Below are 25,237 nucleotides of genomic sequence, written 5' to 3' on the forward strand. Positions count from 1 at the left end.
CTTATACATCATTTGTCTATATATTTAGCAGTTTGCCTGGAGTTCAGCTTAAAGAATCCTTCACTATTCTGTTATGTGTTTATCAATGGTAAAATCAATATGAGGGTCTGTATAAATTAAAATGATATTGAGATACCTGTTTTTACATTAGAAGGATCATCTAGCTTTTTTTTTGTCCTCACTGTGTTTCCATCACTGCCAGATGCAGGCGTGCGTACCCAGGCATCCAAAGCTGTATCCCTGGGTTGCGGTGGAACTTGTCTTTGTGAATCCCTCTGGATGCTAAAGTACTTGTCCTTTGGTAGCCAATACTCATATTCAATGCCTGGGTTCTGCACTTGAAAGAGTACCTATAAACAGATAATAAAGTATTGTAGGTCAAAAGCTACTATGCATACTGCAACTACTATGGTATTATGGTTCGGTAGAAATAAATTGTGAAAAAGGCTTCTCACCAGAATATATAAGTCCTCATTTGTAGGTCCTGGTGCTTCTAGGAACTCATGACTGCCATTATGACCATAACGGACCTCTGTACCTGCTACCCTGTAAACTCCTGGCCTGGACATGGCCCAATTTCCATTGATCTCATAACCCTTGCTCAGGCTCATCAGGGCTAAGGCAAATATGGAAGTGGCAGCTCAATATACAGAACTGTACAATACACAAACATTAGACACAAAGGGTTCCTCATTTTCTAGAACATTTAACAATCTTGGTTTGACATAAAGCTTGTACAAAGAAGAAAGGCAAATGTGTTTCATTTTTGTTTTAGTGATGGTCAAGGTTAAAAAATAATTTTTTTACAAATTAGTTTTTAGGTAAATCTTCTTAATCAGTTACAGCATGCAGTTGTTTCTTTTGGGATAAAGGTTTTGTATGAATAAATAAAAGCTGATAATTGTAATGTCTTCTGCCAGTGTTAAGTGGTTTCTCTCATCCATGTAAACTAATACATTTTGCTGTAGAGCTTGACTTTTTGTGAAAATCACCAGATTTGCTGGCTGATTAACCAGGTAAAAATAGAAGAAATACAGCCTAAAAAAGGAAACAAATACAGCCATCACATCTAAGATTTGGTAGGCTGGAATACAATAAATTGATCAAAACCGTTATAGTTTTTCTTTAAAGACAGGATATCAGGCTGTATACACAGTTTAGAATTGCAATGTAATTACTCAGTAACACAAAAATGAAATATGAGTAGGGAAAAAAGGGAACCAAGATAAAAATAGAATTTTGTACTAACTGAAAAATTATTTTCCTGGAATCCATTGAGGGACAAAGAAAATCATTAACTTTAGGATTATTTTGCCACCTTAAAGGGTATCGGACACTGGCAAACACAAAATAAAAATATAGGCCAGCTAAGGATAACCCCTCTCACTACTAGCATGGCTCAGTTTTATAGTAAAGAACTACTGACAGCATGATCAATGATCATAAACACAGAGGTGAAACCTGCATAAACAGAATGTTGAGCTGTAGAGGTCTGGAGTGAAGCTGGGAGTACCTTGAAGGAGACTACTATCAGACCCCATACTCTCATGCAAAAGTAGAGAGATGGAAGACTCCTGGATTAAAGACTATGAGCCTGGACTAGCGAGTGAGGTTTCACCTGAGAAACACACTGGCCTCAGCTGTGCCGAGGACTAGACAGAGATACTTTAAACAAAGAACAAAGCAAAGATTTCTGGAGGTTCAGGATCTATCTAAGCTGTTGTAATGTCTGGGCAATCATGACCACATCGTCCGACAAAGCCTGCACTGACTGTTCCCGCTATGGAGATGCCACAAGAAATGTAGCAGTGCTAGTACTGGTGCCAGCCCAAGGTGTAGATAATGGGCCAAATAGCAGAGTCAAGTGCAGAAACCCACAGCAAAAGTGCAGGAAATACTGATGCACTGGGAAGATAGGGACATGCAGGTTGACATCCTTGATGTGCACAGAAGCCAGAAAGTCTCCCTGCTTAAGGAAAGCGGTGACTGACCTGGTAAATTCCATGCAGGATTTCTATTCCCAAATGAAGACATTCAGTGCTGTAATATCTAAGATGAAGTGGATACCCCCTTTGAGTTTAGGGACTATGAACAGGTTGGAGTAAATTCTCTGGAGCCGCTTGGCAACAGGAACTGGAGCAGTGACACTTGGATCCAGAAGTCCTAAGAGGAATCAATGGAGATCTGATAATCTGTGCAGTGATACAGAACGATTGGAGGTAAGCTTGTAGCCTTGGAAGCCGCCTCCTATACTCAAGCATCTGAGATGCGAGCTATTCAAATGTCTGTAAAAGAAAGTAGGGGCACACCTTTATGCAGAAGGTGGTTTGCCTGAGAGTTTACAAAAGAGAAAACCACAATGAGTGTAGCGCTATTGAAATGAAAAAACATCCAATATGAAAAAACGTTAAACCAACAGTTCCAAATGTAAATGGTAGGGAAGAATCATCCGTATATAAATAGGTAGAGAGTCTTCAGGAACTAAACATTTCAAGCAGAGATATATGACATCTGAAATGAAGACAGACACATCAACACCGAAAATGAAGAGGCTTACCAGATGGGATGGACCCAAAAGGGCATACGCCGAGTTGGGTCGGATAAGGCTTAGGTGGTGAGTGGCTGTAGATGGCCCAGAAAGGCGATGATTGTGGATTGACCCACAAGTTGCTGTATCCCTCAAAGCGATGCCAAAACCCGGAGGGGCGAAGTATATGGAACGAACCACGCGTTGTTATATCCCTCCACACTCGTCTCCTCCGCGCTACATGCAGCAAAGGTGCCACCTTAAAGTTTTTTCATATTGGACGTTTTTTCATTTCAATAGCGCTACACTCATTGTGGTTTTCTCTTTTGTAATATCTTGTTGGTTGTGTTAGCTGCTTGTCTCTTCTCAGGGCAGCGCAGAATTGTTTTGTATATGCCTGAGAGTTTAGCAGACTTTGAGCACTAGACCTTGTTGGTGGACTGGGAGTCATGCTTAAGAGGTCTTGATGTGGTGGTTGCGAGAGTGGTGCAACAAAGAGAACTTTTCTTAGTCACTAGCAAGGGATTCACTTTTTAAGTCTGTGCCTTAGGCTTTTTACGCTGGAGAAGATGGTTTTCCCACCAGCAGTATTTTTGGTAATGACATCAAGGGTTGGTCCAAAGAGACATTGTCCCTAAAGGACATGCGGATGAAACACTTCTCACATGCAGGTTGGTAATACACTGTTAAAGCCTTGTATAACAATAATTAAGTAAAGAAATCTGGCAATGGATAAGTAAAAGCCAATTTCTTATTTATTTAAATATTATATAATATATTTATTATATATGTAAACATATTCTGTGTTTACCTAAAATATTGCGACTTTGGTCTTTCACCTTAATATGTAATGCACCAGCTGGAATCTGTGTTACATTTTTGTATTGAAAGAACCCTAAAATTAAATTTTAAAATAAAGTTAAAAAAAAATTAGAAAAAAAAACAGAAAAATAACTTTAACATGATTTATGATTTGATATGAACACCATTTCTGAGCAAGTGTTAAAAAGACTTTTTCAGTAAATAATGCATTTTTGCTCTGTGTGTTTAAAGAGACTCTTTTGATATTAGAATACTGAAAAACAGTTGTCTGTGCGTATCTGAAGCAGCTTTCAGTATCTGCCCAAATGTGGGTTTCTTCTGATGAGTAGCACCAAAACTTTATGTTAAACCTACCCCCACACATTCCTATTGGTCCGTCGATATGATAGGTCATTTTGCAGACCAATAGGAACGTGTGAAAGACTGAATGACCATGGATAAGTGTTAAACGTTTACTTTCAGAATGGCCCGATATTCAGGCAAAGCAGAGGATAATAAAAGGTGACAGCACATAATACCTGTCAGCGGTGTTCCTACACATTAAAGCCCAATTCCAGGGACATTTTTTAATTATCTCTTGCTGTGGGTAATTGCTCATTTTTTTCTAGGGGAGAGGTGAAACACTTTTACTTACCTAATTCTCCGCTCCCCTGGCAGATGGCTCTTCCCTGAGCTCTGACGGTAGACTGTCCAATGGCATTAATGTGTTGGCTATGGACTATGAGCTATGTACCCTGCTTTGGTCTTGATGATTTCAGGATCCTAGATCGCTTGATTGTGGAAAAGAAAGGGGCTGCAGGTACTTGTCTAGCTGTAGGGAGGAGTGGAGGATCGGGTAAATAAATCGTCTTCTTATTTTGTTTCCGTAATCCTAAACAAGCAATTAAACCTTGTAGTGCAGGGGCAGCACCACTGCAAGAGATTTTTTTTTTTAGTTGCCTGGAGTTGGACTTTAAACATCTATTCAAGTTACTATTTCTACGTGCCTAGCTAAGTGATATTGCTGACCATACTAAAAAACATAGGTCATCCACAATGAAAGATGCTTTAATAATTAGTTGTTATCGAATTACCAAGTATCATATAGCAGCTGTTATTTTCTCTCTCTGTTTTCAATGATTTCTTTTTCTGCAGTCATTGAAAAAAATGTTCCTTGACCCAGTGAGTCAAAACAATTATTATGTTTGAGATCATTTTCTTTTCATTTTAACACTGTAACACTATATACTGTCTATCTTAGAGTTCTGTGAAGCTTATTGTCAGTCATTCCTCAAACATAACCTCCTAAGTTTTGGTAAATAAGTGTTAAAAAAAATGAACAGGAAAAAAAATCAGAAACATAACCACTAAGTTGATCATAGTTCTGAAAGAAAATAGAAAAAATAGGATGCACCAGCCTTGTGCATTATCCTTTGATAGGTTTATTAAAAGAAAGAATAAAAACTACTCACAAGCATATAAAAAGAATCGCAATATGAAAGCCTTTAACTTGTGGCAATCTGTCTAGTGATAGCTGTCTCCAGATGATGGAAGAGAGGACATACGAACCACTGCTGGCTGATGCATTTCGAAAGGGGTACCTTCTTCCTGAGGGCTTCAGAGGCTCCGAGGAAGAAGGTATCCCTTCAAAGCACGTCAGCCAGCAGCGGTTCGTACGTCCTCTCTTCCGTCATCTGGAGACAGCTATCACTAGACGGATTGCCACAAGTTAAAGGCTTTCATATTGCGGTTCCTTTTATATGCTTGTGAGTAGTTTTTATTCTTATTAAAAAAACATATCAACGGATAATGCACAAGGCTGGTGCGCCCTCTTTTTTCTATTTTCTTTCTGACTGCTAGGATACCCCTATCTTGGAGGGCAGCAAGGCCTGAGACATTATCCACCCTGAACCTTAGATCACCCGATCAACACACTTGTGCGCAAGAGTATTTGTTTTGCTGCTATCATGATCATAGATCTGATCTAACATGATCTGTCATGTAGTTTTGCAGGAATGGGGTGAGTAGAAATAGCCACAAGTTCACAGAAATACAACATAACCTGTAGAGGGATAAGAGTCCCGGAAAACATTCCAGATAAAAATGCAGGAGTCTATCTTGCCACTGCAACTTCCACATGAGTCAACAGTCTCTCCAGATCCCAGAACACCATCACAGCCTGCTGTCTACAAAATAAGAGCACATGCAGAAATGACAAGAGGTAAATTATTGTTGATGTAGCGATCCTTGTTTTTACTGCCAATAAGTTTTCAAAAAAGTACAGTATGTAACATGTAATCATAATAACAGTGTACTGTAAACTATAGTATTAAATTGAGACCATAGACCTCTTGTGTTCTAAAGTTAGAGCTGTTATACCACCTGTAAAGAAAAGGACTTTGGTATGAGGAGGCCAGGTTAAAGTGTCACTTAGCATAGCCTTGTACATCCTAAGTTTGCCCTATATGTAACGGTGTGTGTAGTCAACTTGGAGAAACCCAACTTTAAAAAGAAAGGGAGACCTAGAGGTAAGTGGGGGGAAGAGGAGGAGTGAGGGTATTTCAAATCCCCTGATTGTTCTCTTCCAAATACAAGAAAACAAACATTAAGACCATAAGACTTTTATGAGAAATGCCAACAAACTTAAAAAAGCAAAAGTTGTTTTTTGTGTCTAGAAACATGTAGGTGTGGAGAACCGACATTCCACGCATAAGATCATATATATTGTTCCCTTCAAAGTGGTATGCTATAAGGAGGTTAGGCTGTCGGGTAAGAGTGATGTTTGAGCATATTGGATCCATGGGTTCAACAGAACTGAGAAATAATTTGTGAGTATCAATAAGTATTCAAGTAAGCTTTTGTAAATCATACACATTGGTTATGCCAAGATTTGCCAATAGTTTGTTTTACTGACAGTAAGACAAAGTGATCCTTGTTTTCAGCAGCAGCAGCCAATGAGAGCTTAACCTCCCTGGCGGTATGATTATTTTGGATTTTAGGTGCTGAAAGCGGTACAATTATTTTGCATGGAAATTTGGCGTTTTATATTGTAGGCTTGTAATTCTTAACAATAACCCACTTAAATCTGTCCACCAAGAGTCTAGTAGATATCCCGGGTATGATGACGTTTGAAACACAAAAACATAAATTATAATATAATAAATAAATATAAATCATTTAAAAAATAATAATATAATAATAATAAAATAAATTTCCCCACGATTCACTATCGCTCAATTCTGCAAGTGTTCTAATTTACTATCGCTGTTTTCTAGCTGGTCTAAAGCCACTTTTGACATAAAGGGACACTTTTTGGTTGCTATGGACAATCTCCAGTTTCCAGGCAGAAAGAACAGTATATATAATATAAAACTGCATGCAGGGCACTGGACAAAGCACTGGGGAAAAAAGGGATGTGAAATAATTTCATACAGTACTGTAATCTGTAAGATTACAGTACTGTATGTGTTATGATTTTTACATTTTTTTGAATTTGCCGCCAGGCTCCATCCCCGTGCGTCGCGCCGCTCGCAGGGAACGGAGCCTGGCACAGAAAGGCTTCGGAGGAGACACAGCCCACGGACACTGCGGGGGACATCGCAGGATCCTGGGGACAAGGTAAGTAAAGCCGCACCAGGATCCTGAGATGTAATCCCGAGTGTGGCTCGGGGTTACCGCTAATGGGACTGAAATTTAACCCCGAGCCACACTCGGGATTACCGTCAGGGAGGCTACGGGCTCATTCACATGGGTGCTGGGGCCCATCCTCTCGGCTTAGCAGCTTTTTTCTGCATGTGCATCCACCACAGAGCTGTGCGCTGACAACCTATAGCGCTCATCTGAATGAGCCCTCAAAGATAACATTTGTAGATAAATTAATTAATTCATTATTAATAATAATAATGTGGTATAACATCCAAAATTACCTTTCCATTTCAATCTGATATCACTTTACTTTTAAAAAAGTTTCAAAAATGTAATGTAATATGGCAACTTGGATGTGGTTCTGTACACAGCTGGTGTATGGAGCACCCCCAAAAAATGTAATTTCCTGCTTGTGTGATTGGTTCACTAATTTTCTCACTAATATAATTTTTGATAACATACTAAGTTATAACTACTTCTAAAGGGATGCAGACACTGCTGCTCTCCTCATTAAAACACTGAAAGTGCATTAGATGGTTATAATAAACACAGATCCTCCCAGGAATCAGTGCAGAAAGAACTTATTCTAAGATTAGTTGTATCAACCTGATCTCTTTTACAAGCAGATCTGAAAATGACTGAAAGGATTGCATTTTTTTAAAAGACCTAGTCTATCCAATACACATTTAGTTCTTAGTGAACATTGATACTGTAGGTTGATTCGCCCACTCTTCTCATATCTCATGGGGACTTTAGCGTTCCTATGAAATATAAAGTGGTTATGAAAAGGGAGGGAAGGGATAGAGGGGGCAGATATTTATTGTTGCTTCCATAAGCATTGGTCTCTCTGGATCTATCAAAGCACTGTGTTTTCTTGTGCATAAGGTACAAAGGAAAGCAGTGTGCGGTGTATGCCAAAACAAAAATATTTTTTTAAATAAAATTACAAGTAAAAAATAGCATAAATCATGATCATCCACCTAGAATGTAAGTGAACTTAGGAAAATATTGTGTTTAGTTAGTGTATTTTGCCTTGAAGACATATTTTTAGAAAGAGATGAGACCTGAACTACAGTACAGTGATTTAACTAAAAATGTATAATTTTGTTTTTAAATATCTCTATTATCTACTAATTTAATGAACATTACCCAGTCCACAAAAGCGTGTATGTGAATGTTTGGAAACCAAAGACATACATCAGCCAGCTCCCCAACCCCTATAATAAAGAACCTCTGTCCCCAAAGTAAAATATAAATACAAAGCCCCAAGAACGTAACTCTTTTCTATAAAAATTCGAATATATATATATATATATATATATATATATATATATATATATATATATATATATATATATATATATATATATAAAACAAAATGAAAGATAATTACCAGGCAATTGCCACTGATGCAGGTACCGGCAGAGTCTGCTCCACAGCTGGTTCCATCAAGTACTCGCCCAAAGGTATAATAAAAGTTATATCCAACAGCCAAACAGTTTAAATCACAGGCATTGGAAGCTGAAATTAATTATATATTTGACATGACGATGATAGATAATTATTCATTATTTTTACACATATTATTATTAAATCATAAGTAAATTCTAACACCAATTTTTCTATGGTTCTTAGGGACAGGGGTAGGATTAAAAAGTAAATAAAATTAGACTTTTAAAATAATGATCTCTAAGTTCAAACTCAGCAAAAATAGTTTGACTAGTTTTAGGCAGAGTGTAGAAAAGTTAGAACTTGTCAGTTTTTTTTTTTTTTAAATTTCTTCCTGTGTTTTTATTCACTTCCTTTCCTAATGATGAGACAAGCTGTTAAAAGAAAACTACCCAAACTAAGGGGACAATCCCAACCTTAAACCTTTTTGCCAGGTTTGCCTTTTTGGAGAGTTCTCCTCCCTTTTTTTTCACTGTGGTGAGATCTTTTGTTGTCACCAGGGCAGGAAGTGAGGGTGAATCGTACAGAAGTTTTAACCTTTCTCACTTTCTTAAAAAAAAAAAAAAGATTGATTGTCTGCTTTAAGCTGTTAATGGTGTGATAAAGAGACTTTGTCCTAAAGCAAACCATTGTGTAAGGTGCTTTATGCTGTGCATCAACATGCATTGCATTAAAGCAATCCATTTATTTGAACAGGCACACTGGAAAATGCACCTGCAATCTTTTTCCTGATGCAGTGCACCACAATGCAGGGTCAAGTGTTACTTTGTATTCTACTGCAACACATATGTCTTTCTTTTGTGAATTTGGGGTGCCATTGAAAATGAATGGCATTGCAACACACTAAAGAGTGCATGGTGCATTGCCTGCAATGCAAGAAAACTATAGGTGTGAAGCCAACCTAAGGGCCATGCCACACAGTTTTCACCAGCTTCAGGATCGCTAAGAGCTCCCTCGCTAAAACTGCCAGTGAGATGTTGCTCCTTCCCTGGCACATAACTAGTGAGGGAAATTCGACAGCGTCCAGGACCAGCAAGGAAACAATTCAACAGAAGTGAGTGAAATGTGCTCCAGCGTCTGTCACTGGCAATGTGCTATTAGTTGCACAGTCAACTGTTTGACATTATCCCAAGACTGTTGTGATATAAGTAGCTGTTTGAAAAAAAAATATTATATATATATACAGTGGGGATGGAAAGTATTCAGACCCCCTTACATTTTTTTACTCTTTGTTATATTGCAGCCATTTGCTAAAATCATTTAAGTTCATTTTTTTTTCTCATTAATGTACACACAGCACCCCATATTGACAGAAAAACACAGAATTGTTGACATTTTTGCAGATTTATTAAAAAAGAAAAACTGAAATATCACATGGTCCTAAGTATTCAGACCCTTTGCTCAGTATTTAGTAGAAGCACCCTTTTGATCTAATACAGCCATGAGTCTTTTTGGGAAAGATGCAACAAATTTTTCACACCTGGATTTGGGGATCCTCTGCCATTCCTCCTTGCAGATCCTCTCCAGTTCTGTCAGGTTGGATGGTAAAAGTTGGTGGACAGCCATTTTTAGGTCTCTCCAGAGATGCTCAATTGGGTTTAAGTCAGGGCTCTGGCTGGGATATTCAAGAACAGTCACGGAGTTGTTGTAAAGCCACTCATTTGTTATTTTAGCTGTGTGCTTAGGGTCATTGTCTTGTTGGAAGGTAAACCTTCAGCCCAGTCTGAGGTCCTGAACACTCCGGAGAAGGTTTTCGTCCAGGATTTCCCTGTACTTGGCCGCATTCATCTTTCCCTCTATTGCAACCAGTCGTCCTGTCCCTGCAGCGGAAAAACACCCCCACAGCATGATGCTGCCACCACCATGCTTCACTGTTGGGACTGTATTGGACAGGTGATGAGCAATGCCTGGTGTTCTCCACACATACCGCTTAGAATTAAGGCCAAAAAAGTTCTATCTTGGTCTCATCAGAACAGAGAATCTTATTTCTCACCATCTTGGAGTCCTTCAGGTGTTTTTTAGCAAACTCCATGCGGGCTTTCATGTGTCTTGCACTGAGGAGAGGCTTCGGGCCACTCTGCCATAAAGCCCCGACTGGTGGAGGGCTGCAGTGATGGTTGACTTTCTACAACTTTCTCCCATCTCCCAACTGCATCTCTGGAGCTCAGCCACAGTGATCTTTGGGTTCTTCTTTACCTCTCTCACCAAGGCTCTTCTCCTCCGATAGCTCAGTTTGGCTGAACAGCCAGCTCTAGGAAGGGTTCTGGTCGTCCCAAACATCTTCCATTTAAGCATTATGGAGGCCACTGTGCTCTTAGGAACCTTAAGTGCAGCAGAAATTTTTTTGTAACCTTGGCCAGATCTGTGCCTTGCCACAATTCTGTCTCTGAGCTCTTCAGGCAGTTCCTTTGACCTCATAATTCTTAGTGATGATCCGCCCCGTGAACACCCACTTGCTCAGCGGGGATCGCTCCGCCGATCCCCGCTGAGCAGGAAGATGACAGGTCCGTCGCTGCACACTGTGCAGCAACGGACCTGTCAGAGTGCTGCTCTCCCCTACGGTGGATCGGATGATGACTGACCATAGGGTCCGTCGTCACCCGATCCGATCCGATCCGAAAACGGATGGAAAAGTAGGGTTTTCCTCCATTACACTTTTTGGATCAGAGCGGGTCGGATGTCAGCGGATATGTCACCTCTGACATCCGACGCTCCATAGGGATACATGTATGTCTGTTTTTCATCCGAAAACGGAAGGATGAAAAACGGACATACAGATCCTCCGTGTGAAAGAGCCCCAAAGGGTCTGAATACTTAGGATCATGTGATATTTCAGTTTTTCTTTTTTAATAAATCTACAAAAATGTCAACAATTCTGTGTTTTTCTGTCAGTATGAGGTGTTGTGTGTACATTAATGAGGAAATGAGGAAAAAAATTAACTTAAATGATTTTAGCAAATGGCTGCAATATAACAGAGAGTGAAAAATTTAAGGGGGTCTGAATACTTTCCATCCCCACTGTGTATATATATATATACACCTTTCAAGCCCCTTGAGTGCCACTCTCTTTTGGGTTTATATGCACTATAGTCTTTGCTGTGCACCCAGGCCCATCTTTTATCCCTGATTTGTGTGCGTTGACAACCATTGGCTACATATATATATATATATATATATATATATATACACACACACGGTATCTCAAAAAAGTGAGTACACCCCTCACATTTTTGTAAATATTTTATTATATCTTTTCATGTGACAACACTGAAGAAATTACACTTTGCTACAATGTAAAGTAGTGAGTGTACAGCTTGTATGACAGTGTAAATTAGCTGTCCCCTCAAAATAACTCAACACACTTAATGTCTAAACCGCTGGCAACAAAAATGAGTACACCCTAAGTGAATATGTTCAAATTGGGCCCAAAGTGTCAATATTTTGTGTGGCCACCATTATTTTTCAGCACTGCCTTAACCCTCTTGGGCATTGAGTTCACCAGAGCTTCACAGGCTGTCACTGGAGTCCTCTTCCACTCCTCCATGACAACATCACAGAGCTGGTGGATGTTAGAGACCTTGCGCTCCACCACCTTTCATTTGAGGATGCCCCACAGATGCTCAATAGGGTTTAGGTCTGGAGGCATGCTTGGCCAGTCCATCACCTTTACCCTCAGCTTCTTTAGCAAGGCAGTGGTCGCCTAGGAGGTGTGTTTGGAGTCGATACCATGTTGGAATACTGCCCTGCGGCCCAGTATGCGAAGGGAGGGGATCATGCTCTGCTTCAGTATGTCACAGTACATGTTGGCATTCACGGTTCCCTCAATGAACTGTAGCTCCCCAGTGCCGGCAGCACTCATGCAGCCCCAGACCATGACACTCCCACCACCATGCTTGACTGTAGGCAAGACACGCGTCTTTGTACTCCTCACCTGGTTGCCGCCTGCTTGACACCATCTGAACCAAAAAAAGTTTATTTTAGTCTCATCAGACCACAGGACATGGTTCCAGTAATCCATGTCCTTAGTCTGCTTGTCTTCAGCAAACTGCGGGCTTTCTTGTGCATCATCTTTAGAAGAAGCTTCCTTCTGGGATGACAGCCATGCAGGCCAATTTGATGCTCTGTGCGGTGTATGATCTGAGTACTGACAGGCTGACCCCCCACCCCTTCAACCTATGCACAATGCTGGCAGCACTCATACGTCTATTTCCCAAAGACAATCTCTGGATATGACGCTAAGCACGTGCACTCAACTTCTTTGGTCGACCATGGCGAAGTCTGTTGTGAGTGGAACCTGTCCTGTTATACCGCTGTATGGTCTTGGCCACCGTGCTGCAGCTCAGTTTCAGAGTCTTGGCAATCTTCTTATAGCCTAGGCCATCTTTATGTAGAGCAACAATTCTTTTTTTCAGATCCTCAGACAGTTCTTTGCCATTAGGTGACATGTTGAACTTCCAGTGAAAAGTATGAGAGAGTGAGAGTGATAACACCAAATGTAACACACCTACTCCCCATTCACATCTGAGACCTCGTAACACTAATGAGTCAGATAACCCTGGGGAGGGAAAATGGCTAATTGGGCCCAATTTGGACATTTTCACACAGGGGTGTACTCACTTTTGTTGCCAGCGGTTAAGACATTAAAAGCTATGTGTTGAGTTCTTTTGAGGGGACAGCAAATTTACACTGTTATATAAGCTGTACACTCACTACTTTACATTGTAGCAAAGTGTCATTTCTTTAGTGTTGTCACATGAAAAGATAGAATAAAATATTTACAAAAATGTGAGGGGTGTGCTCACTTTTGTGAGATACTGTATACACATACACACACACAGTACTGTTCAAAAGCCTTAGGCAGGTGTGAAAAAATCTTCTATGGATATAGGCTGCCTCAAATTCTTCTGTCTCTGTAATTCCAGCAGGGACGTGCAGTGAGGTCAGTGGCTGGTGAGGCACTGGCTAGTATCAGAGCTAGATACACACAGGTTACGTACGCCGCGATCATTAGAGCGAACGTAATATATCTAGCACTAGACCTCTGTAACTCTAAACATGTAACCTGTAAAAAAATTTAAAGCGTCTCCTATGGAGATTTATAAGTACTGACGTTTGACGCCATTCCACAAGTGTGCGCAATTTTAAAGTGTGACACGTTTGGTATCTATTTACTCGGCGTAACATCATCTTTCATATTATTCAAAAAAATCGAGCTAATGTTAGTGTTGTTTTTTTCCAAAAACAAAATGCTTTTAAAAAAATTGCTGTGCAAATACTGTGTGACATAAAAAGTTTGTGACATAAAAAGCAACGACCACCATTTTATTCCATAGGGTGTCTGCAAAAACAATATATATAATGTCTGGGGGTTCTGAGTAATTTTCTAGCAAAAAAAAAAAATGATTTTTACATGTAATAAGGGACAGATTACTGAAGTTTGAATTTATAACTTCCAACCAGTAATTTCACAGTAAATAGATAAATAATACATTATTATCTTATAACATTTAGCTTGAATGTAACAGTACCTTTTCAGCAGGATTCTCCCTCTTAACTGTGTGAGAAAAACATGAGATTGTGGGTAAATCTTATACCAATAAACCCATGTTTTTTTCCTTGTAGTTAAAGTGGTAAACCCACTTTAACAAAAAAAAACTAACACCTGCAAGACAAAGGCATAATGAGCTAGTATGCATAGTTGTAAGGCGCCTTTCACACGGACGGCTATTCTGACGCAGTTAAAAGCATGTTTTTTTTTCTGTGAAATTCAAGACTTCAGGCACTGCGATCAGCTGCATTTGTACAGTGCGATTAGCTGCGGTTGCGTTTAGCTGCAGTTTGCCATTTCCATAGCAACCTGACAGGGTACCGACTCGTATTGAACGGGGATCCGACTTGGATCCCCTCCAATGCCAGGCACTGTTTGGTATGAATCTTGAGGGGGAACTCCACGCCAAATTTTAAATAAAAAAATGGCATGGGTTCTTCTCCAAGAGCATACCAGGCCCTTCGGTCTGGTATGGATTTTAAGGGGAACCCCTAAGCCTAAAAACGGCATGGAGGTCCCCCTCAAAAACCATACCAGACCCTTATCCGAGCAGGCAGCCCGGTCAGTCAGGAAAGAGGGTGGGGACGAGCGAGCGCCCCCCCCTCCTGAACCGTACCAGGTTGCATGCCCTCAACATGGGGGGGTTGGTGCTTTTGGGCAAGGGGGGCACCCTGCGGGCCCCCCCACCCAAAAGCACCTCATCCCCATGTTGACGAGGACAAGGGCCTCTTCCCGACAACCCTGGCCGTTGGTTGTCGGGGTCTGCGGGCGTGGGGCTTATTGGAATCCGGGAGCCCCCTTTAATAAGCGGCGAAAGAGCAGAAGATAGCGGAGGAGCCCGGCACAAGGAAGAAGGCACCGGAGAAGAACCAGAGAGCGTGGAGACGACACCGGAGAGAGGGAGAAGAGGCCTGACAGACCCCCGAAGTCGAAAGAAGACCACCGAAGTCGGAAGAAGACCCCCGAAGCTCCCTAATAAATCACTTTAAAAACCTGTTGTGACAGACTCACCCGGGACAGAGGCTTTTGAAAGGGACTGAATGTCAGCCTCTTGCCTACAGATTATGGGCCCTGGCATTTGGGGTACCCTAGAGGTGTTGTTACTTTGGCTTCGGGTCCTTGTCCCCCAGGACACACAGACTCTGGGGACCCTGTATTTGCCATATTAGCAATAGTGATTGAGTCATAGTGTTGGGAGATGCTTATATCATCAACTCTGCTCACGTGTCTAATGTCTGCTATAATGTGTTTAATGTAAATGAGTCTAGTCTGGCTTACCACAGCTTCTAAGGGTATTCCACACATTGTTGTTTGTTCTAATTAACCCTCTGTTGATGTTTATGGTAATGTGTATTGAATAGTCAATGAGCTAGGAGACGTAAAGTCTTAAACCCAAAGGTCATGTCTCTGAGTCACCTAGTCTGGGTAAATGATTTAGTAAACTAGCTCATGTTAATTAGGTTACAGTTGTATTGTTAGAGTAATATGAGCAGGAGGGGGGAACCTCCTCTAACGGTATATAAAGACTTGTAATTTGGTTCTAATAAATGAGTCCATGTTAGCATCTAAGCAAGTCTCGCCTTGTTTTGTGCTTTGTGAGCGGTTGGAATATCTGATATCTATATCCAGACTGGGAGGAAGTGGTATACTGACGGAAGCACTCAAGAGGAGTGAGGGACGTTCCGTGACACCTGTCTACTGTGTTTTTTTTATTGACACTTTTTTTCCTAGGTGAATGGGTAGGGGTACGATGCACCCCATACTCATTCACATAGGGTGGGGGGCCGGGATCTGGGGTCCCCTTATTAAAGGGGCTCCCGGATTCCGATAAGCCCCCCACCCGCAGACCCCAACAACCAACGGCCAGGTTTGTCGGGAAGAGGCCCTTGTCCTCATCAACATGGGGACGAGGTGCTTTGGGGGCAGGGCGCCCCCCACCCCAAAGCACCAACCCCCCATGTTGAGGGCATGCGGCCTGGTACAGTTTAGGAAGGGGGGCGCTCGCTCGTCCCCACCCCCTTTCCTAACCGACCGGGCTGCGTGCTCGGATAAGGGTCTGGTATGGATTTTGAGGGGGACCCCCACACTGTTTTTCGGCTTAGGGGTTCCCCTTAAAATCCATACCAGACCGAAGGGCCTGGTATGCTCTTGGAGGGGAACCCATGCCGGTTTTTTATTTAGAATTTGACGTGGAGTTCCCCTTCAAGATTCATACCAAACAGTGCCTGGCATTGGCGGGGATCCAAGTCGGATCCTCGTGCTTGTCGCTCATTGGGAAAGGAAAAAACATTTTTCCTTTCCCGATGAGCGAGCCAGCTCGGCACTGCTATCCGCAGCTGACACAGTGCACTGCGATTACCTGCGGTTATGTGCGGATAGCTGCGCTAAATCGCTCCTGGACGCAGTCAATTCTATTTTTTCTATCCTCACCAAACTGCATGTAATGGAAACGCAGCTAAACGCAGTGTGTGAATGGGGCCAAAGGAAAGCATTGTGTGCATTTAGCTGTGGTAGAAAACGCAGCTAAAAGCACAATTCTATCCGTCTGTGTGAAAGGGGCCTAAGAGTTTACAACCACTTTGAGGGCTGGGCTGGAAGGGAGCATTTGTCTTTTAGACACATGCCCTTTCTATGACACTGCAGTGAGAGGCGTGCATTTACTGCAGCATTTTTATTGGACAGCTGGGACCAATGGTACTTTACCATTGGTCCAAGACTCCAAGTTGTTTATTGAGCTCAGTGCCTCTGACAAGAAATGAGGAGAGGCACTGTGAGCTCATCCTCTCAGTCTGCTGCAAACAGAGTGCGTCAGCTTGTATTTAAAATGGCCGCTCTGTATTTCGTTTTTGACAGGCTGCGCAAGGAGTCCCATATCTCTGGAACCATATGTCGTAGGAGCCCCAAATATTTACCAGTGGTGGGGTAGGACTTAGGCTACATACTGCCAAACCCGCGAAGCTCATTTTTTTAAATTTTTTTTTTATGTTCATAACAGGTGAGGCCCTGTCTCACCTGCCTCCCCTGACTGCACGTCTCTAAATTCCAGACAGACTCGATGTGGAGATCAGGGCTCTGTGGGGGCCAAATCATCACTTCCAGGACTCCTAGTTCTTCTTTATGCCAAAGATACTGTAGTTCTTAATGACATTGGCTGCATGTTTTGGGTTGTTGTCCTGCTGCAGAATAAATCCGGGGCCTCTCTGATGGTATGGCATTATGAATAATTATCTGCCTGTATTTCTCAGCATTGAGGACACCGTTGATCCTGACCAAATCTCCAACTCCATTTGCAGAAATGCAGCCCCAAACTTGCAAGGAACCTTCACCATGCTTCACTGTTGACTGCAGGCACTCATTATTGTACCGCTCTCCAGCTCTTTGTGAACAACCTACCTTTTGCCACAGCCAAAAATTTAAAATTTTGACTCATAAGTCCAGAGCACCTGTTGCCATTTTTCTGCACCCCAGTTCCTATGTTTTTGTGCATAGATGAGTCGCTTAGCTTTGCTTCCATGTCCTATGCACATGTCTTCAATGCTGAGAAATACACGCAGATACTTATGCATTATGCCATACCATCAGGGAGGCGTGTAACTGGCTCCAAATTTATTCTGCAGCAGTACAACGATCCCAAACATACAGTCAATGTCATTAAGAACTATCTTCAGTGTAAATAAGAACAAGGAGCCCTGGAAGTGATGGTTTGGCCACCACAGAGCCCTGATCTCAACATCATCATGTCTGTCTGGGATTACATGAAAAGACAGAAGGATTTGAGGCAGCCTACATCCACAGAAGATCTGTGGTTAGTTCTCCAAGATGTTTGGAACAACCAACCTGCCAAGTTCCTTTAAAAACTGTGTGCGAGTGGACTTAGAAGAATGGAAGAATTGACACTGTTTGGAAGACAAAGGGTGGTTTCCATCAATAAAAATAAGTTATTCACACTTCTATTTCTGAAAGCATTCTCTAAAACATTTGTACAGTACTATGCTACAGTATATACTGTAGTGTGTGTGTGTGTGTGTGTAAATGAATGAAATATATATATATATATATATATATATATATATATATATATATACCCGTATTTATCGGCGTATAACACGTGCCGGCGTATAACACGTGCCGGCGTATAACACGCACCCCAAGTTTAGGAGGGAATTTTAAGGAAAAAAACTTTTAGGAGGGAAGTTTAAGGAAAAAAAATTTACATTTAAATGCCCATCAATGCAGCCTCATCAGTGTTCATCTGCAGCCTTGTTAGTGCAGCCTTGCCCCAGTGTCCAGTGCAGCCTTGTCAATGCAGCTTTGCCCCAGTGCAGCCTTGTCAGTGCAGCTTTGCCCCAGTGCAGCCTTGTCAGTGCAGCTTTGCCCCAGTGCAGCCTTGTCAGTGCAGCTTTGCCCCAGTGCAGAATTGTCAGTGCAGCTTTGCCCCAGTGCAGTCTTGCTCCAGTGCAGCCTTGTCCCCAGTGGTCAGTTCAGTGCAGCCTTGTCCCCAGTGGTTAGTGCAGCCTTGTCCCCAGTGGTTAGTGCAGCCTTGTCCCCAGTGGTTAGTGCAGCCTTGTCCCCAGTGGTTAGTGCAGCCTTGTCCCCAGTGGTTAGTGCAGCCTTGTCCCCAGTGGTTAGTGCAGCCTTGTCCCCAGTGGTCAGTGCAGCCTTGTCCCCAGTGGTCAGTGCAGCCTTGTCCCCAGTGGTTAGTGCAGCCTTGTCCCCAGTGGTCAGTGCAGCCTTGTCCCCAGTGGTCAGTGCAGCCTTGTCCCCAGTGGTCAGTGCAGCCTTGTCCCCAGTGGTCAGTGCAGCCTTGTCCCCAGTGGTTAGTGCAGCCTTGTCCCCAGTGGTCAGTGCAGCCTTGTCCCCAGTGGTCAGTGCAGCCTTGTCCCCAGTGGTTAGTGCAGCCTTGTCCCCAGTGGTTAGTGCAGCCTTGTCCCCAGTGGTTAGTGCAGCCTTGTCCCCAGTGGTTAGTGCAGCCTTGTCCCCAGTGGTTAGTGCAGCCTTGTCCCCAGTGGTCAGTGCAGCCTTGTCCCCAGTGGTCAGTGCAGCCTTGTCCCCAGTGGTCAGTGCAGCCTTGTCCCCAGTGGTCAGTGCAGCCTTGTCCCCAGTGGTCAGTGCAGCCTTGTCCCCAGTGGTCAGTGCAGCCTTGTCCCCAGTGGTCAGTGCAGCCTTGTCCCCAGTGGTCAGTGCAGCCTTGTCCCCAGTGGTCAGTGCAGCCTTGTCCCCAGTGGTCAGTGCAGCCTTGTCCCCAGTGGTCAGTGCAGCCTTGTCCCCAGTGGTCAGTGCAGCCTTGTCCCCAGTGGTCAGTGCAGCCTTGTCTCCAGTGCCGCCGACATACACAAGTTTAGTGTGTATTTTTAAATATGGCACCGCGGAGTTCGGAGGGACTCGGCGGCGCTCGTTCAGCTGAACGAGCGCCGCCGAGAACACAGTGACTGGGCGGAGCTGAGATACACATAGCCGAGGGTTCTCGGCTCTTCTCGGCGCCGTTCACAGTCCCGCCCAGTCCCGCCATTGGACCTCTGTTATGTCCATCATAGGGACTGGGCGTGACTGTGAACGGCGCCGAGAAGAGCCGAGAACCCTCGGCTATGTGTATCTCGGCTCCGCCCAGACACGCTATGTGAATGTCGGCGGCGATCGCTCCGATAGATCACAAAAATAGCGGGGATCGGCGTATAACACGCACCCACGATTTTCCCCTGATTTTAAGGGGAAAAAAGTGCGTGTTATACGCCAATAAATACGGTATATATATATATATATATATATATATAAACACACACATACACTAGTTCTAGGCCATTGAGTTAGTAAGACAGATTACTGTTATGCAGAACATGATTCGGGAAAGACTGTGTGACAATATTTTTTAATATACATCTATTACATGTACTTATACCTTGCACAATATTTTCCAGGTGCTCTAAGATGCAGAAGCAGTAAGTGAAATGCATCTATTCAAGTTATCATCTATTCAATTTACCAAAAGAACCACACCCATAGGCATGTGCAGGGGGTGTGCCAGGTGTGCCTGGGCACACCCTAATAACTCTGTGTGGTGCCGATTCCCCCTACTGCCCGGGCTTCCCCCCGTGTTGCCCCCATCCCCTCTCCTGCAGTGCTGCTGGCTTCCCTCCTCTTCTCTCCTCTCCCCTCGGCTGCTGCGGGGGATGTTTCAGGATGGAGAGCAGGGGAAAGGGTTAGTCAATATGTCATTTACTGGCTCTTCCTTTTCTAAATGAACACAGTGAACACACTCGCTCACTGTGTTCATTCACAAACTGAAGCAAAGTAAGCACAGTTTACTATGCTTCAGTGTGTTTGAGCTTTGGGGTGCACATCCTAATGGAATAAGCTGCACACACCTATGACCACACCATCATAAAAATTATAAATACTTGCATTCAGAATTTTACCTATATAGTACATTTTAGAACTATGGTGCCACTGTTGTTTTGAGGGATTTTTAACAATGGAAAAAGCATCAGACATTACCTAATCAGAAACTGTTTGTGGATTTTAAGCTTTATTAAATCTTAATGTTCTAACATTACCTTCATAAAATGGCACCCAGTTGTATGTTTGCTCAGATGAACCTGGTATTGGTCTGTTGTTGTAGACAGCACATTGCACATTTCTGAAAGGCACGGAATCTGCAGGGCACTTCTGTAAAATCACACAGCAAGCAAAGAGAAAAATGCCAGTTAAAGTGTATGTAAACCCGATTGATTAAATTTGACCTAAGCATATATATCTGTAGTGTTTTCTTATCTCTCTCCAAAACCCTAAGTGTCGTGTCTTTCTGCTGTTTCGTTCTTCTGTTATCGGCATGATAACTTCTGACAAGTTCTCGGAGAAGGGAGATAAAACCAGCCTGAGATTTGTGTTGGGGTGGGTGCTATAAATAGATTTAAATAGATTAGCAGAGAGCTTGTTTTGTCACAGTACAGCTCTAAAGGTATCTTCGTTCTTCTGCCTATGTGGAGGGGGGTGTATGCCTTTCCTCCAATCAGCTGTCACACAGTGTAAGTCCAGACACCACTCCTATTGCAGAATGAGAAAGTAAAAATTCTAACACCATGTAAGATTTCTAAAGAATATATAAAGCTGAAGACAGCAGATATACATGTAAAACTTATGTAGAGATATTTGTTTAATCTCTGTGTATCATCTGAGGCTGTTCACTTCACTAGGTAAAGGAGAGGGTTTACATCCACTTCAAATATTGTCTAACTACAAGAGGCATCTGTATTCCTACTTATTTTAGACCTAGATGTGCTTTGTATATTTCTTTAAAATGTATGCAAGACTACATCAGCTAAACAGACAATGGCCAAGGCGTGGAAATCTCCACTAATTCCTGAAGCAGAAATAAGGTCAAGAGTTACGCAAACCATGCCCCATGACAAAATTGAGGTGAGGCTATCGGGCATGATGTAAAAATACACATCAATATGGTACCCTTGGTTCTCCAAATGCCTTCCTATGGGTACTGATGGCAGCCTTTAGGTCTAGATAAATGAGTGGGCATAGTCCAGGCTGCCCTTGCCCTCTCAACCCCCTTCCCCTTCCTTCCTGCTCTGCTGACTTCTCTCATCGCACTAGTCCCTCTGGCTGTTATTTTCCCCTCTTCTTCTTTCCAACCATAACCATGTTACAATGGGACATACTGTATTCACTATTCTGTATATTACCTTGTTTACTTGATATTCAATAATGATATGTCAATGCTTTCAGAGGCATTCCACATGTTACAATATTATCTCTACATTATCTCTCTGAATTTTGAGATGTCTATGTCACTCTAATTAATTATTCAATATAAATCATTTAACTAAATATGCAATAATCCAGCATGAAAATTAGATTTTGTGCTGGGGACTCCTATAAGAAAGACCAGGCACTGCTGTTCTTTCATCTTATTCAGTGAGACTGTTCTTGTAGTTTTCTGCAAGCAGCCTGTTGTGGGAAGTGTGATAAACTGCAGTGTCAGATTCCAGCCGCTACCACCAATGTGTTAAATGCCAGGTCACTATCCTGCCAAAGTCACCAGTATGTGACCAGTAAAGACTTTCTGTTGATTAGGTAAATCGCTATACAAAACAGGTAGCAATAGTAAAAGTTTCAACAGGTTGGGAACATTTAGGAGAATCCAGGCTGGTAACCTTAGGTGTGGCCTACGCAAGCTATTTCGGGTCTAGACACATGGGGACTACGTCAATATAACCCAAACGATATTCTTAAAGCGGAGTTCCACACAAAAATGGAACTTCCGCTTTTCGGAACCCTCCCCCCCTCCGGTGTCACATTTGGCACCTTTCAGGGGGGAGGGGGGTGCAGATACCTGTCTAAGACAGGTATTTGCACCCACTTCCGGCATAGACTCCCATGGGAGTCTACGCCACTTCCCGTCCCCACCGCGCTGTCTGCTGGGAACACACAGCTCCCAGGAGAGAGCGGGGACCACTTGGGACGTGCAGCGCGACTCGCGCATGCGCAGTAGGGAACCGGGAAGTGAAGCCGCAACGCTTCACTTCCTGATTCCCTCACCTAGGATGGCAGCGGCAGCTGCCGAGAACCGAGCGGGTTCTCGGCGTCCCCTGCCGACATCGCTGGACCCTGGTAAGTGGCCATGTATTAAAAGTCAGCAGCTGCAGTATTTGTAGCTGCTGGCTTTTAATATTTTTTTTTTTTTGGCGGTGTGGGTGGACCCCCGCTTTAAGTTTTGTATGTCAGCAGACGGAGTCTCCTCATGTACCAGAGGTGGGCTTTGGAGGAGAGGACATGGATACACGTTTCTGGCTCATGCATTCTGAGTGAGATTACATTGGTCAAACTTTCCCCATAACCTCAGACATAATAACTGAAAATTCCTCCCTGGATAAAAAGGAGGGAGAGTCAACCCTGAAGGGGTTAAAGAGGATTCTGTGGAGTGCAGCGACCCGGACTAGGAACAATGGTCCAGGTTATCACTATCAGGTCCTTAGAAGGAACTCAGAAATCCACCCTGAAACTGTTAGGGGGTTGTAACCTGCAAGGACTGCTGCCCTTATGCTAATGATCTGCCATACTGATGTAAGTAAGTGAAGGATTCCCACAAGGGGTACTGACAAGCACCCATGACAAGTGCACTGAGGAATTTTGAGAACAAGATTCAATAAATGTGGGTATAAGAAAAAGTGGCCTAGTGCAACTGTTAAGCCAAAGAGAGTAATAGGGAAGAACTTTTATATAAACGCTGGAATACTGATTTGAAAGAAACTACTAGACTCAGCCTTCAATATATAAATCTCTCTTTTAGGATTAAGGTCCCTGTACCAAACACTGGCATTTCTTGTCCTAAGGGATCATGCACACAGGGTGTTAGAAAAAACAAGCTGCAGCGCCACTACCGACGCCAGAAAAAAGCAGCTGCAAAAACGTGCTTTTAGTAGCTGTTCGTATTGGCGTTAATGCATGTTTAGCCACGCTAGCTTTTAGTGGCGTTTCTCTGCCTCTATTCAAAATCAATGGTTCCCTATGAGAGCCCATTGATTTGAATAGAAGTCGGATCATGATGATCCGACTTGCAGTGCGACTTGTCCGCTGAGGATCTTGTATGGATTTTAAGGGGAACCCAAATGCCAAAAAAAACGTTATGGGGGTCCCCCCCAATAGCAATACCAGACCCTTATCCGAGCATGCAGCCCGGCAGGTCAGGAAAGGGGAGGGACAAGCGAGCACCCCCCCATCTCCTGTACCATACCAGGCCACATGCCCTCAACATGGGGGGGTGGGCGCTTTGGGGTGCTGCACCCCCACCCCAAAACAACTTGTCCCCATGTTGCTCGCTGGTTGTCGGGGTCTGCGTGCTGGGGGGACTTATCGGAATATGGAAGCCCCCTTTAACAAGGGGGCCCCAGATCTCGGCCCCCCCACCCTATGTGAAAGAGTATGGGGTACATCACCCAAAAAAAGTGTCAAAAATAAAAACAGTACACAGGAATGTATTAATCATGTATATTGCACTTAGCTCATCTGAATGACTCTGGTTCAGGGATTTTGTTTCTCTTTCATTTACACTGATTTCATTGAGTTGATTTAATCATGTCTTCACTCTCTGGTTCTTCTCCTCTCACCGCTGATGACTTCTTCCGCTGCCGGTTCTCCTCTCTCTGTTTTCTTCCGCTGTCTTCTCCCCCTGTTCTTTCTTCAATGTGCTCTCAACGCTCTCTACCGATGTAATACTAGGGCCGCCAGAGTCTCTGCCCCCTTGTGATGTCACCGCACCTGGTGGTGACATCACAAGGGGGCAGAGCCTCCTGATGACGTTGCCGGGTGGCCCAGCCCCATGGCAATACAAGTATTGGCACACGGTGCCCTAGCATTACAATGGAAGAGAACGTCGAGAGAACATCGGAGGAAGAACAGCGGGAGAAGACAGCGGAGAGAGGAGAACCGGCAGCGGAGTAAGTGAGAGGAGAAAAACTGGAGGGTGAAGACATCGCCAGAGGGAGAAGAAATCGTAAGGAGAAGAGACGCCAGAGCTGCTTTAATAAATTACTTTGTCAAAAAGCCGTGTCCTGTTTTTATTTTTTGACACTTTTTTTTTGGTGAATGGGTATGGGGTACGATGTACCCCATACTCATTCACACAGGGTGGGGGGCCGGGATCTGGGTGCCCCCTCATTAAAGGGGGCTTCCAGATTCCGATAAGCCCCCCACCTGCAGACCCCAACAACCAACGGCCAGGGGTGTTGGGAAGAAGCCCTTGTCCCCATTAACATGGGGACAAGGTGCTTTGAGGTGGGGGTGCAGACCCCTGCCCCAAAGCACTCACCCCCCCCAAGGTTGAAGGCATGTGGCCTGGTATGATCCAAGAGGGGGGGCACTCGCTCATCCCTCCCCTTTCCTGACCCGCCGGGCTGCATACTCGGATAAGGGTCTGTTATGGATTTTGGGGGGACCCCCACACTGTTTTTTTGTCATGGGGTACCCCTTAAAATCCATACCAATCCGAAGGGTCTGGTATGGATCTTGGGGGGACCCCACGCCGTTTTTTTTTTCATTTTGGTATGGGGTTTCTCTTCAAGTTCCTCAGCGCACAAGTCGCACTGCAAGTCGGATCATCATGATCCGACTTCTCGTGTGACTCCTATTCAAATCAATGGGCTCTCATAGGGAACCATGATTTTAACATGTAAAAAAAAAAGGATTGACAGCGTTAAGCCGCTGCTCCTGAACGCACAGGCTGTCATTTTTTTCTACTGCCTCTAAACGCTTATGTCTCC

General features: G+C 43.4%; 1 protein-coding gene across 5 annotated transcripts in view; it reads right to left on the bottom strand.

Moving 5' to 3' along the window:
* Positions 1 to 25,237, bottom strand: part of ADAMTSL5 (ADAMTS like 5) — a 45,092-nt gene that overhangs the window by 11,484 nt on the left and 8,371 nt on the right. For all 5 annotated transcript variants that reach the window (XM_073596746.1, XM_073596767.1, XM_073596743.1 and 2 more), the window contains 6 exons: positions 20,522 to 20,633; positions 8,367 to 8,494; positions 5,391 to 5,514; positions 3,339 to 3,422; positions 456 to 616; positions 137 to 350 (listed from right to left, as the gene is read on the bottom strand). In XM_073596746.1, the coding sequence (XP_073452847.1) occupies positions 137 to 350; positions 456 to 616; positions 3,339 to 3,422; positions 5,391 to 5,514; positions 8,367 to 8,494; positions 20,522 to 20,633 (823 nt within the window). The remainder of the gene's footprint in view (positions 1 to 136; positions 351 to 455; positions 617 to 3,338; positions 3,423 to 5,390; positions 5,515 to 8,366; positions 8,495 to 20,521; positions 20,634 to 25,237) is intronic.

Source organism: Aquarana catesbeiana, linkage group LG01, assembly GCF_042186555.1.
Source record: "Aquarana catesbeiana isolate 2022-GZ linkage group LG01, ASM4218655v1, whole genome shotgun sequence".
NCBI lineage: Eukaryota > Metazoa > Chordata > Amphibia > Anura > Ranidae > Aquarana > Aquarana catesbeiana.